Source organism: Nilaparvata lugens, chromosome 1, assembly GCF_014356525.2.
Source record: "Nilaparvata lugens isolate BPH chromosome 1, ASM1435652v1, whole genome shotgun sequence".
Lineage (NCBI taxonomy): Eukaryota > Metazoa > Arthropoda > Insecta > Hemiptera > Delphacidae > Nilaparvata > Nilaparvata lugens.
Window position 1 is genome coordinate 33,279,168 of NC_052504.1, and position 14,810 is coordinate 33,293,977.

The 14,810-nt window shown below is 34.0% G+C and overlaps 1 protein-coding gene across 2 annotated transcripts in view; it reads right to left on the reverse strand.

Annotated features, from left to right (window-relative positions):
• Positions 1-14,810, reverse strand: part of LOC111053113 (nucleolar protein 56) — a 25,394-nt gene continuing 10,584 nt past the window's right edge. The window contains exons 5-11 of one of the 2 annotated variants that reach the window (XM_039426381.1): positions 8,406-8,593; positions 7,288-7,540; positions 5,774-5,922; positions 4,283-4,419; positions 3,144-3,228; positions 706-836; positions 1-137 (exon numbers count right to left, since the gene is read on the reverse strand). In XM_039426381.1, the coding sequence (XP_039282315.1) occupies positions 733-836; positions 3,144-3,228; positions 4,283-4,419; positions 5,774-5,922; positions 7,288-7,540; positions 8,406-8,593 (916 nt within the window). In that variant the 3' untranslated portion in view covers positions 1-137; positions 706-732. Of the gene's footprint in view, positions 138-705; positions 837-1,219; positions 1,356-1,930; positions 2,062-3,143; positions 3,229-4,282; positions 4,420-5,773; positions 5,923-7,287; positions 7,541-8,405; positions 8,594-14,810 lie in introns of those variants that run through there. The other variant, XM_039426372.1, reaches the window with a different exon arrangement.

The window sequence follows — 14,810 nt, forward strand, 5'->3', positions numbered from 1 at the left end:
TTCAAATGGAGAAATAACATTTATATTGATTCAAAATATTGATACAATAAGAGTTTCCTATTCAACTACATTATAATATCAAATGATAAAAAATCGGAGAATGTTTCCAGCACCAAGACCTGGTTTCCACTAATCGCCTGAAACATAACATATCACTAATAAATTATTGCACAACAAAATAAGTATGATATAACGACGTTTGACAAAAAATATGAACATTAGTAAGATCAGGTACAATTTTATTATTATTCATGCCACAAAAATACGCCTATGACATTCCTCAACTTGGTTCAATTTTTCTCTCAGTTTGAAACTAATGACAGTGAGACAAACAAAATTATTTGTGAAATAGTTGAGGGATTTTTTTTTTTGCTTATACCTATTGGTATGAAAAGAGCGCAGAATTGCTCGGTTAGTGTAGAAACACACAGACAGCGTAGAGTAGCGTATGTTTTGAAACAAAGTCATGCATTGATTTGATTGGTGGTTGTACACACTGGGTAGCGTATTGGAGCGTAGCGTATACAGGAGGAACAAACTAGTTTGTTTTTCTCGGAGCGTATTCGAGCGTATAACCTCAAATATTACGATGATCACAATAACTCTGATTGGCGGGAGCATTCAAACACTGTGTGGTAATCAAGTATATTGAAAATGAGTATAATTTTTTTTTGTAATTTGTACGCATTACATGAGTGAACTTACGTAAGTAACAGTGATTTGAGAGAATGTTCATTCATCCTCTTCCTTTTGCTTCTTCTTCTTCTTTTTCTTCTTCGGTGGCTCTTCAGCATCATTTTCAGCAGGCTGCTCATCTACCTCCATGCTCTCATTTCCTGAAACCACACAAAGTGAGTTAAGAATTCCACTAGGAATCAATAAATTTAAAATAAAAAGTGATTTGTATCACTATAGTCATTAGTGGGAACACAGAAATGGAAGTATAAATAAAATTATATAAGTAAATGGTAGACAATAGATTAATATGATTATACCAGTAGTTAAATCAAAATTCGAATACCTACTTTAGAACTCAATTGCCTATTTATGTGGCTCCTTCACAAATGGAGTATCAAATATGTGGTAAGATTTTGCTACTCCAAAATGTGGAGTGACAAATAATATGAAATTTGAATGAAAAAGACTAAGAAATTGTCAAAAAACCACTGATTTATTGATAATTAGAAACCGGTCTTTCTAATTATCAATAAATCAGTGGTTTTTTGACAATTTCTTAGTCTTTTTCATTCAAAATATTGATACAATAAGAGTTTCCTATTCAACTACATTATAATATCAAATGATAAAAAATCGGAGAATGTTTCCAGCACCAAGACCTGGTTTCCACTAATCGCCTGAAACATAACATATCACTAATAAATTATTGCACAACAAAATAAGTATGATATAACGACGTTTGACAAAAAATATGAACATTAGTAAGATCAGGTACAATTTTATTATCATTCATGCCACAAAAATACGCCTATGACATTCCTCAACTTGGTTCAATTTTTCTCTCAGTTTGAAACTAATGACAGTGAGACAAACAAAATTATTTGTGAAATAGTTGAGGGATTTTTTTTTTTTTTTTTTGCTTATACCTATTGGTATGAAAAGAGCGCAGAATTGCTCGGTTAGTGTAGAAACACACAGACAGCGTAGAGTAGCGTATGTTTTGAAACAAAGTCATGCATTGATTTGATTGGTGGTTGTACACACTGGGTAGCGTATTGGAGCGTAGCGTATACAGGAGGAACAAACTAGTTTGTTTTTCTCGGAGCGTATTCGAGCGTATAACCTCAAATATTACGATGATCACAATAACTCTGATTGGCGGGAGCATTCAAACACTGTGTGGTAATCAAGTATATTGAAAATGAGTATAATTTTTTTTTGTAATTTGTACGCATTACATGAGTGAACTTACGTAAGTAACAGTGATTTGAGAGAATGTTCATTCATCCTCTTCCTTTTGCTTCTTCTTCTTCTTTTTCTTCTTGGGTGGCTCTTCAGCATCATTTTCAGCAGGCTGCTCATCTACCTCCATGCTCTCATTTCCTGAAACCACACAAAGTGAGTTAAGAATTCCACTAGGAATCAATAAATTTAAAATAAAAAGTGATTTGTATCACTATAGTCATTAGTGGGAACACAGAAATGGAAGTATAAATAAAATTATATAAGTAAATGGTAGACAATAGATTAATATGATTATACCAGTAGTTAAATCAAAATTCGAATACCTACTTTAGAACTCAATTGCCTATTTATGTGGCTCCTTCACAAATGGAGTATCAAATATGTGGTAAGATTTTGCTACTCCAAAAATGTGGAGTGACAAATAATATGAAATTTGAATGAAAAAGACTAAGAAATTGTCAAAAAACCACTGATTTATTGATAATTAGAAACCGGTCTCTAGGTGGGAAGGGGTATTTTTATTCCAATCTCTATATATAAAAATGAATGTCTGTTTGTGTGTTAGTTTGTTTGTTCCCTATATAGACTCGAAAACTACTAGACAGAACGGCATGAAACTTTGGGGAATATGTTGTGTGAATATTGGGGATGGTTTCTGACCAGAAATTTTAATAGAGGGGCTAATAATAATTATATATTTATCCATTTTACAGACCTATGTTTTCGAAATTGTCGGCCGAGCGGCTAATGTAGAACGGGAAGATAATCATGATTCAAGATCATGTTGTGATAAATGATTTAGTATAATATGAACTTATCAGCTGTAATAAACACGTCACTCTGTGATAAAATTGTTTACTGGTATTAAAACGGTAGTTTTAAGCACATAGGAAGTCCGTATTGAGATGTAAATAAAAATATTGATTGTCAGATAAATTTCATGATTCACCAAATAAAGTCAAGTGTGACATGAGATACATTGACTTTTTGGCGGTACGAAGTTCGCCGGGTAAGCTAGTTATTAATAAAATTAGGTAAAGGTAATTAAAGCAATTAAGTTTCCACCACAATAGAGCCTAATTATTATTTAAAGTAAAATTACTATTCTCATATAATATTTATAAGGAGTGAAATATGACATTAAACGCAAAGTTAAAAGCAAAACTGTCATAATTTCTCATGCGGATATCGATTTTGAAAATATTTATAAAGTAGTTTACCGTTTTCCGACAATCGTTTTTTGTCCTTCTTCTTCTTCTTTTTCTTCTTCATTCCATTTTCTTGAACGGACCCATTCAGTTGAGACTAGAATGGAAAAGAGAAAAAATCAACATCATTCAATAACAAATAATATAAATTATTACCAAAAACAAGTCAAACTTAGAAGTGGAACAATGAAAATATCAAAAAAGTTTCACTCTGCCTTTAAGCAAATACTAAAAATGCATAACTTAATCGTATAATATTCTTCTTGGCTTTTAGTGAGATACTTTACAACTGAAGCAATGTCAGCAATTTTTAATAGGTGCCGTCAGTTTGGATTTTTTACGTTACTATTCAATACGTTGTTATACTATTTTATACGAGAGATGCGCAATAGAATAGAATTATTAGAAATAACAATGTCTACTTTCAGTAATAAAAATAAAATTAAATGAAAATGGTACCATTTCCGAAAAAATACCTTTTACTTCTTTTAAAAACAACAAACCGATCTAGATTATTAAAACCATTAAACAAATTATTTAATAAACTAAACAAGTTTGTTTTTCTTAGAAGAAGTAAAAGACTTTTTTTGGAATAAGGGTACTCATTTCATTTAATTTTTATTGGAATAATTATTTACGGTTACCGCAATACAAAATATGAAGTTAGACAACGAATAATTGCAGCCAAAGTTGAATTTCTCAACTAATAAGTGAAATTTAAATGCCTATTCATTGACTTCATTGTGTGAATGTTATAAAAGCTTGACTTAAAATCACAGATTTCATCAATCTTGAATTTTTTAATAACTGGGTATGACTAATAGTTATAGATGATCTAGCTCTGATAGCCCAATTTGTAAAACCTTCTAAAAAACATTTGTACCATCGATTTTTTCATTTATTTACTGATTTAGGCATTCTAATAAGCCTGTACTAATATGATGAAATCGATTGAACATAAAAAATTAGAATATTAATTGAAAGGCCTATAAAAATTGGCTTCTTACATCCATCTTTTTTGGTAGTCCAATACATATTAGAGAATCTGTCTCCAACTAGTTTTGTTTTGTTGAGAAAAATAATCAAATAATCCATGATAGCAATCCTAATTAATCTGTGAATACATAATAAGAATTCACCAGATTAATTACCTTTTCAGTAAGAATCTCCTCGAGTGCTTCTTTCATGACATCAATGTTTTTCTTTGGCTTCTCACCAGTTTCATAATACTTGAGTCTATCTTCGACTTGCTGTTTCAACTTCTCTCCAAAAATATTTGATGGGTTTTCTGTAAAAACAATTATAATAATATTATATAATAAAATTTAAAAGGCTAGCAAGCCACCTACTGAAAAATAAGAAGGAATGAAGTGGACTGGACGAGTTCAGGAAGACCTTACAAAAGCAAAATTAAATTCAGAAGACATCATGAATCGCAATCTGTACGGACACACATTAATTTATAAATGAGCTGTTCAGCCAGAACCATAGAAAAAAAGGAATGGAACATAGTGGTCTGATGAAGGATAGAAAAACATGAGTGGAAAGAGGAAGTTGTTATGGGTGAATCGCAAAAACAACAAAATGGAGTTTCTCGTGATTACTATTAAATGTATGGTATATCAAGCAGTGAAAAATCTTAATTTTATAAGTTTAGGCTGATAAAAACGAGTAATCCAAAATAACAGGGATTTCAAAAATTATAGAAAAGTGGGAAGTGTAAAAACATTTCATGTAGAATAATAAAAACTTCAAAATTTACCATTTAAAAAAGAACATTCATCATTTTTCGTAAATAAATTCCTTCAGATGGCTTCATCCTGGATTAGTGGAGTCTTGGAGACTTCACCCTGTGTTTGAGTCTTGGAGATTCCTCGTTGATCGCTGCAAAATCTCTTCTGCGATATTGCGAGTTTCACGAGTTTAATCCCAAATTCTATATATAAATATTTAACTACAATTATTGTTCGAGTTGTGAACACTTTCAGATAGCTCCACTAAATAGTAATTACGTCATTACGAAATTGTAATGAGAAATCTCAAACACAGATTTCACAGATGTTCCTGTCGGCGGGAATTAATATGGAAATTAATTCCCAAAAATAATAAATGTAATTAATGCCTCTTGAATGATGGATGAATTTTGAAGTCTCAATTACCATGAATAGAATAACTTTTGTTTGATGAATTTTTTAAATGTTGTTGTTAATTTGGGTGACCTTGTATGTATTATGGAAGATAAAACAACTCAAGACAACATATCACAAATTTATTAATACTGTACTTTTACAGGATTTAGAAAGAATTTTTTTATCTGTTCCATGAAAACGTTTAAACTTCTCATTTATACAAACATAAATTAACTCTAATCAAGATCAACCTTTTCCCAGGTACTCCAAATACAGAATTATTAAATAGCCTACACGTTGCTAACAGCCCAACGAGCAGAACTATGCCATTTTTTCAATTAGGGGATCACCATATAATTGGTATACATTAATAGCACAAACAAAAAATGTTTATGCAACAAGATGCAAGACTATTATGATAAGGATCATTCGAGAAACCAAAAACTGTGTAACTATAAAAGAAGTTCTCTTGACATCGCTCATTCAACATAAATGAGAAGCATAAATGCTTACCTGCAAAACAGTCAATGCGTGAAGCGATCGAACACTTATTGGCCAGATATCTGGAGATGCGCCCTTTGATTTTGCTTTGTGCTCGTCCGATAAAACTTGTATGAAACAGAAGGCCATACTTTGGAGTATTTCCTCTCGTTTTCAGAGCTCTGAAATCATAACGAAAAAATTAAACTTTACAAATGTTTTAGCATAGGTTATGCATATATGAATATACAAATGAAAATCTAAATTGATACAATATGAACTATCCAGAAGATTTCTGTCACTGCAATAATATTGATACGAGGGAGAGCAGTACATGGAGAGAGTGCTCACGGTTTTCAATATATTGTATGGAATAGAACGTCATCGAATAAAAAAGTAATTCTATTTTGTCTATGCAGTCGCAGAAGTTATCAAAGTAGTTGATATCACATTAATTTGTATTTCCTTCTAATTATTATCAAGTATTCAATATAATATTTCTCTCCATCTCTCCATCACATTCGAGCAATTGTGACACACGAAATGTATTTAATTTTATCAGCCAACTCCTCTGAATCTGCTCTTCAGACTCCAGAGAAATTTATAATCAATTCTATGTTGAAAGCTGATTGACCACTCAATCGTTGGGTTCCAATCCAGTCAGTACGGCACGAGAGACATGCTAAACAATCACATAGCTTCACCTTACAACAGAGTTAGGTATGCTTTTTATTATAAAAACAACATCCCAGTATAATCTATAATTATCTTCAAGGTATAGGCACCCAATTAAAAAATTATTTTATGGTAATCCAAATAGTTTCTTGCAATGCATGAGATGAAGCCTGATGTTTATGTATGACTAGCAGCTAACCCGTGCTCTTCAAGGCTCTGTTTAAAGCACAAATAGATTGCATTTAGACATAGGCCGCCTACTGAAAACTAAGGCCCGGTTTCCGAGCTCGACATTTAGCTAAGTTCCAGACTTTAAACAGCTGCAGTCAGAAAATTGGCTTTCCGAAGCGGGGCGCAGTCGTAGTCATTGTCAAAGTCACGTTTGAATTAAATTTCAAAAAACTAGAAAATTAAACACAAAATAAAATAAAGAGAAAATAGTGTTAAGTTTCAGCTATTTTGAATTATTTAGAAACGTTTAATTTCGTCAAGGAAAAACGTTTCCAATAAATTATAGAAATGAGAAAATAAAAACTGCAACTACTGTTATAAAAACTGCCCCGTTTTGGAAAGCTAATTTTCTGACTCCAGTTGTTTAAAGTCTAGAACTTAGCTAAATCCCGAGCTCGGAAACCGGACCTTAAAGTTCTGAAATCTAGAAGAATTGAATAGGCGTATAACCATCCTTGGTAAATTAAGAATCTAAATGCAAAATTTCAAGTTAATTAGTTTAGTAGTAGAGACCTGATGATGCTTCATTCGTGTATTTCCTACCCCGCACATGTAGAAGCCAATTCATTCCTTTATAATATTATAGATATAGATTATGAATGACAGATAGAAATTAGAGTAATAAAAGATGGCTGTGTGACCTGAAAAGTGCCTTCTCAGCGCCGAGGATCTGTACGGTGGAGGCGGGGTGCTTGGCGAGGTTGGTTAGTGATCCGGCCTGCGAGATGAGGCGCGCCCCCACTTGGTCGCCGATCAGCGTCGACAGGTTGGGCGCGATGCCCGCCATCTTGCTGTGCAGGTATGTGTGCAGCGTCTTCCTGTAGTCGGCCAGTGACGTCACGCGCTTAGCAAAGTGCTCTATGTTGATCAGATCGATCGGCGATATGTCCATTCCTGTCAGCACAACAATACAATTCATTGTAAACTGTATATTATCAAATTGAATTTCATTGCAAAAATAACTTTAAATTACTATCAAGTTAAAATTCTCTATTTTATGAAAAATAAGGCTGAAAAGGTGAATAGCCTACATTGAAAACAACATTATACAAAAAGTTCCTGTGTGAATTATCTGTTAAATAATTATTAAATAACGTCTTAATAAAGTCTGAGAGTAATCACTTTTCACAAGTATTTAAAGAATTCAGGAAAATTTAGCTGTTTTAGAATGGTCTTTTACACACATTGACAGATTTCTCGCCGACACGACACACAGAATATTTCCTGTTTAGCGAATTCTCACCAACAACTGATTCTCAGACAATGAGACTAATTTATGGGTTTCGGTGACGAGTGTGAAAACTGCCTTTCTGTCATACCTCACATTATTAATTAAATTAGGAACATTTCTAACACCAAATCGCATCGTACTCACTCATTTAGTATGCGACTTTCGGTTGATTTTTCTGATTAGTTTATATTTTTGTATGGTTACTACATATATTTCTGTTACTCATTCTAAAAGGTTCCTACATTGACGTTACATTGTACGTAAACGAATCCACTGCGAATACAGCCTAAGATTAGATTATACGTAAAAGCTCTTCATGGAGTGGAATTACCACGTGGGAGTGGGGCATCCCTAAAGTTTGTCATCAGAAGCTGGTGTTCGATTCAAAGTAGAGGCCCTACAGTTTGTCAGCAGAATTGACAATAAAATCTTTGAACTTTCGGTTTCCAATAGTAGATTTGTAGCCAACTTTCCAAAATCTAAATCAATATTAACTATAACTATTCATCATTTTGCATTATCAATTACCCATCGATGATTCAGCTGCAGACACGATGTCAGTGGCAAGTTTTCTGTCCAAAACAATTTCTTCCAAATCATCGATTCGGCTTGAGTCCAATCCGGTTCTGTCCTTGATAGCTTGCGCTACTTTTGCATACAAATAATTGTCAGGAACAAGTTTCACCAGCTCTGGAAAATGGTACGAATACCATTCCCTATAGAACAGAAAATTGTTATCAATCATGTTATTTTCAAAAACATAATTATTTTGATTCAGGTGAAAGAATTTCAAAAAAATGTATAATCTATTATTAATTAGCTTATATACAGAGTGTCCCACCAAGGTTGTAACAGCCGTTGACCATAGATTCTACAAAACATTTCTGACAAAAAATGATCAGTAAACTTTTTTCCTATCGACCTTAATTTTCGAGATTTATCAATTTTTCGATATTTTCAGAATATGTCTACTTCCGGTCATTAAATGCTTAATAACTGGAAAACTATTGGTCGAATTTCAATTTCAAGGGTATTGTTGGAAAGAAAAAACATTTCAAACAAGATTAATGTAATTCATTTGCTGTTAGATATTTTGCAGTTTTTTATTAGGGCTTAAACTTGAAAAAATGCTATTCTTCAAATTCAAAGTCAAACCGTTTTTTCTCCGGGTAATTATAGTGGTTTTATTTTTTTTAAAATCTCCATTTCATAAGCTTTTGAATGAGTATAAATTCGAAAGGTTAAGTTCCATGATGAAGTGTTCAACTGTTGATGAACATTTCATGATGAACTGCTAATATCTGGAATGAACACCTTCAAAATGAGGAAATTCACAAACATCATGCATCAAGTGGTGATCCTAAGGCCGGTTACAGAGCTCGACCGACTGTCAGTGCGTACGTCATTCGCGCTTGTCTTTTCCATAGATATTCCATGTATCCGTACAGAGCAGGACTGACGACACGCATGCGCACGGTCAGGACCATGCGTTTTACACTGCGTACGAAGACCATCGGTCGAGCTCGTGCGCATCTGTTCCATCGGTCGACTGACGCGCTATTGAAACAAATAGAAGCTTTCAGAGCTGTACTGATCAGTAGCCCGATCGCAACATAACCAATGTGCTAACCACTCTGTCCGACAATCAGCTGATATTGAATTGGATAGCATAATGAATGAATTCGATTAATAGTGTCATATTTGAATTCAGAGTTTTTCTATACATTTCTAAATTTTTTATTGGAGAAATCATATATTATTAACATTACCTACATTTATTTGATCCATAGCTTAAAGTGACTGCAAGTACTCCCAATGGATATACAAGCTCGAAATAACTCATCAAAATTTCTGATGGACATTCTGAGGTTAAAAAATGTATCTTCATCTCCAAGCAATGATGTATATAATGGTACTAAAGTCCCTTTGAAATGCTCTTTGGGCGACCATCGGGTGAACTTGATATCTAGGTCTTTTAATCTTTCGTTTAAGAAGATAATAAGCTGCAATTAAACAATCTGTAAAGGCATCCATTTTGTGAGTCAGAAAAACTTATGTATGGATGCGTATGGTCAGGATGGTACATACGCACTGACGGTCGGTCGAGCTCTGTAACCGGTCTAAGGGTGAAATCACCTGATTTCTCTCTGACAATATTCACAAGTTTTTATCAACATTTTAACATTCTAAAATATGACTTTTTCAATAAATTGCATTATTTTCTGTACCATAAATCCTGAATAAAAAATAGCAAGAAGTGTATTACTCCAGTCAATATAGACAGACATAAAAAACAGTACTGATTTTTCAATATATTATTTGGGTAAATAAGAGAAGTCCAGAACCAATTTCTTCATGCAAAATTTCCTTGTGATAGATACAGGATGGGCCAAAAACCTCGTATTATCAGCTCATTTTCCAGTTTTCAGGTATTTCTGCCAAATCTCGTAATCGGACAGAAAAAATTGCTCTCGCATTATTTCTAGATTATGAAATTCTGAATAAAATGAGATCATTCGGAACTGTCTATCTCCAATGAGTACTGAGTTATGATTTTTCAAAAATGAGTGAAATTTGAAGAAAAAAATCAATTTTGATGAATTTTAGTCTTTGATCAACAATATCTTCCGATTGTTACCATTTAGATGTATAATTCAAAATCCCTCTGGGCGTATTTTTGTGCTCTACAATCTGAGATCAGGTAGAGCGCGCTATCTCATATAGATTACCAGGTACACCTGACAACAATGCTCCTTGTATTGTGAAAAACACCTAATTTTCAGCTTCAACCATCATCACCAACTAAATAGTCTTCATATTGATATTTCGCACAATGACATACGTTCATAAGATTATGTTCTATGGGAATCACTCGTTAGATGTACTTCTTTCCAGTATTTCCTAGTGGAGAGGCGCGCTTAAGGACACCTCAAGGATCAAAATTTCAAACACATATAACTTCTGACATAATGCTCAGATTTTATCGTACTACACTTCATTCTTCTCGGCTCGTCAAGGCGGTCCAAAACCATGCATCATAAGTAAAATTCGGTCTAAAAGTGGAAAATTTATTGTTGAATGTACTAAAGCCCATATTCCAATACACAAAAAATGGCCAATTTCTATATTCAAAGCTATGTATCTCAGTAACCCCTTATTATAAAAATCATTACTTGATGAAATGTTCAATATAATTTCCTCTTTCACCTGCTGTAAATGATTTATGAAAAGATATTTTCGTAGAGTGAGATTTGATTGTTGAAAAAAATCCGGAAATTGTAGATATTTTCATCATATCAACGGTTTTGGCAGTACTATGATAGAAAAAAATGATTCAAGATGGATTTTAGACAACTGAGCTTGTAGAGGATCAATTTATCTACAATTTGGAATCAACCGAGAGTTTCTATGATGTATCAGACTCGTTTTAGAAACTCTCGAACAACAGTAAAATCACGGAAAAATGTGATAACTGAAATCGCCATTTTTGAAATCTTCTGCAACTTTCGAATGGTATTGGAATTAAAAGTATTATTTATTGGAGTGGGCAGAGGGGGACAATTTTCACATCCTCACTAAATTTGGAAATTTTATCAGAAGTATTTCAAAAGACATGCAGCTCTGAATATAGAAATTGGCCATTTCTTGTATATTGGAATATGGGCTTCAGTAGTACACTCAACAATAAATTTCCCACTTATGCACTTATGGTGCATGATTTTGGACCACCTTGACGAGCCGAGAAGAATGAAGTGTAGTACGATAAAATCTGAGCATTATGTCAGAAGTTATAAGTGTTTGAAATTTTGATCCTTGAGGTGTCCTTAAGCGCGCCTCTCTACTAGGAAATACTGAAATGAAGTGCATCTAAAGGGTGGAACATAATCTTATCAACTTATGTCATTGTGCGAAATATCAATGTGAAGACTATGTAGTTGGTGATGATGGTTGAAGCTGAAAATAAGGTGTTTTTCACAATACAAGGAGCATTGTTGTCAGGTGTACCTGGTAATCTACATCTAATTATACATCTAAATGGCAACAATCGGAAGATATTGTTGATCAATAACTAAAATTCATCAAAATTGATTTTTTCTTCAAATTTCACTCATTTTTGAAAAATCATAACTCAGTACTCATTGGAGATAGACAGTTCCGAATGATCTCATTTTATTCAGAATTTCATAATCTGGAAAAAAGGCGAGAGCAATTTTCTCTGTCCGATTTCGAGATTTGGCAGAAATAGCTGAAAACTGGAAAATGAGCTGATAATACGAGGTTTTTGGCCCACTCTGTATCTAGTACAAGGAAATTTTGCAAGAAGAAATTGGTTCTGGACTTCTCTTATGTACCCAAATAATATATTGAAAAATCAGAACTACAATAAAAATTGCATGCACCAATGTATATAGTGACTTGACTAGGCCTATATGTTTCAGCCTATTTTCAGTGTACTTTCCAGTTAATTGGCATGATATGTATCAACTTTGGCTAGTAGAGATGTGTTCGCGTTCATTATCATGAAATTTACCTTGAGTGCTTGTGCATGCTATTGGTGTATGGAGAGTGTGGATGCAATTCAAGAGAGGCGGAGAGAGTATACAGGAGACATTTTCCTGACCGAAAACACCCATCTCATAACACGTTTTTAAGATTGACAGATGTCAAAATGGTAAGGGTCTAGGATCAGTTTCAAGGTACAAGAGGCCCGTCTTCATTTCTGAAGCTTCTGAGAATCTTATTCCAAAGTATTTCGAGAAGAATCCTCGATCCAGTATCCGGCGGGCAGCTGGGATGTTGGATGTTTTTCAAGAATGATAGTTCAAAGAATATTGGAGAAGAATAACTTTCAACTATTTCATGATACCCAGTTCAAGAGTTGAATGAACCTGATACTGTTTCAAGGATGCAGTTTTGCCGTTGGATCTTAGCACAAGATTGTGTTTCAAACATTTTATGGACAGATCACAGATAAAAGTACGTTCACAAGAACTGGTGCTGTAAATTTTTGCAATACACATACATGGTCCTTGGAAAATTCAAATTCATTTATTTGCCACAAAATAGTACAGATTGATAAAATATATATTCTAACTTACAAAATGGCACTACCGGCAAAGAAAACTTGTGCGCCGGCAGTGAGTTCGAACAACTCGGTACAGCAAACATGTCAATAGAAAAAGAGCTTATTCAAACCACTAGAATAAATAAAATTACGGAAACCAGGTCACATCTCAATACTTACAAACGATAAGACAAAGTAACAAAATTACAAGCAAATGACAAGCTCAAAAAGACCAATACAAGGAAGCCATGACAAATATTTTTTAAAATCCTCATAATCATAGACCATATTGATATCAGCATCAGTTTTCATTTAATGTTTGGGCTGGCATACTTTATAAAAATATTGTTGAACCTTTCATTTTCCCTGCAAGAATAAATGGTGAAGTTTTTAAGGAATTTCTGGTCAATGAGCTTCACGAATTGATGGAAGACGTGTCTCCCAATTTGAGGCGGAATATGTGGCTCCAGTTGATGGCTGCCTCCCTCATTATGCTAGAAACGTCCGTGGGTGGCTTGATAACAATTATGCAGGGCGGTGGATTGGCCGAGGTGGACCCGTAAGTTGGCCACCACGTTCACCTGATCTTACTCCAATAGACTTCTACTTTTGGGGGTTATGGAAAGTAAAGTTTACAGAGAACCTGTAGAGACCAGGGAGGAACTGATTCTCAGAATTCGATTGACGTTTTAAGTAATGAAGACATGGCCCAACGAAGTGAGACAGGCAACTCGAAGCTTGATGAACGACAGCAGAAGTTGCATAAACAGAAATGGAGGCAATTCGGAATTCCTGTAAGCAGTGATCATGATATGTAACCTGATTACCATCAGTTTCTTTTTTTTAATTCTGTCATTCATCTACTTTGAATTATTATTCTATGAATAAACTTTGTTGGATTTTGTAAAAGTGTATGATTAATATTCTATATGGGATTTAGGCTATATGCTATAGAAAATAATGCAATAATCAGGTGATTCACTCTTAGGATCGTCACTTCCGAATGATCTCATTTTATTCAGAATTTCATAATCTGGAAAAAAGGCGAGAGCAATTTTCTCTGTCCGATTTCGAGATTTGGCAGAAATAGCTGAAAACTGGAAAATGAGCTGATAATACGAGGTTTTTGGCCCACTCTGTATCTAGTACAAGGAAATTTTGCAAGAAGAAATTGGTTCTGGACTTCTCTTATGTACCCAAATAATATATTGAAAAATCAGAACTACAATAAAAATTGCATGCACCAATGTATATAGTGACTTGACTAGGCCTATATGTTTCAGCCTATTTTCAGTGTACTTTCCAGTTAATTGGCATGATATGTATCAACTTTGGCTAGTAGAGATGTGTTCGCGTTCATTATCATGAAATTTACCTTGAGTGCTTGTGCATGCTATTGGTGTATGGAGAGTGTGGATGCAATTCAAGAGAGGCGGAGAGAGTATACAGGAGACATTTTCCTGACCGAAAACACCCATCTCATAACACGTTTTTAAGATTGACAGATGTCAAAATGGTAAGGGTCTAGGATCAGTTTCAAGGTACAAGAGGCCCGTCTTCATTTCTGAAGCTTCTGAGAATCTTATTCCAAAGTATTTCGAGAAGAATCCTCGATCCAGTATCCGGCGGGCAGCTGGGATGTTGGATGTTTTTCAAGAATGATAGTTCAAAGAATATTGGAGAAGAATAACTTTCAACTATTTCATGATACCCAGTTCAAGAGTTGAATGAACCTGATACTGTTTCAAGGATGCAGTTTTGCCGTTGGATCTTAGCACAAGATTGTGTTTCAAACATTTTATGGACAGATCACAGATAAAAGTACGTTCACAAGAACTGGTGCTGTAAATTTTTGCAATACACATACA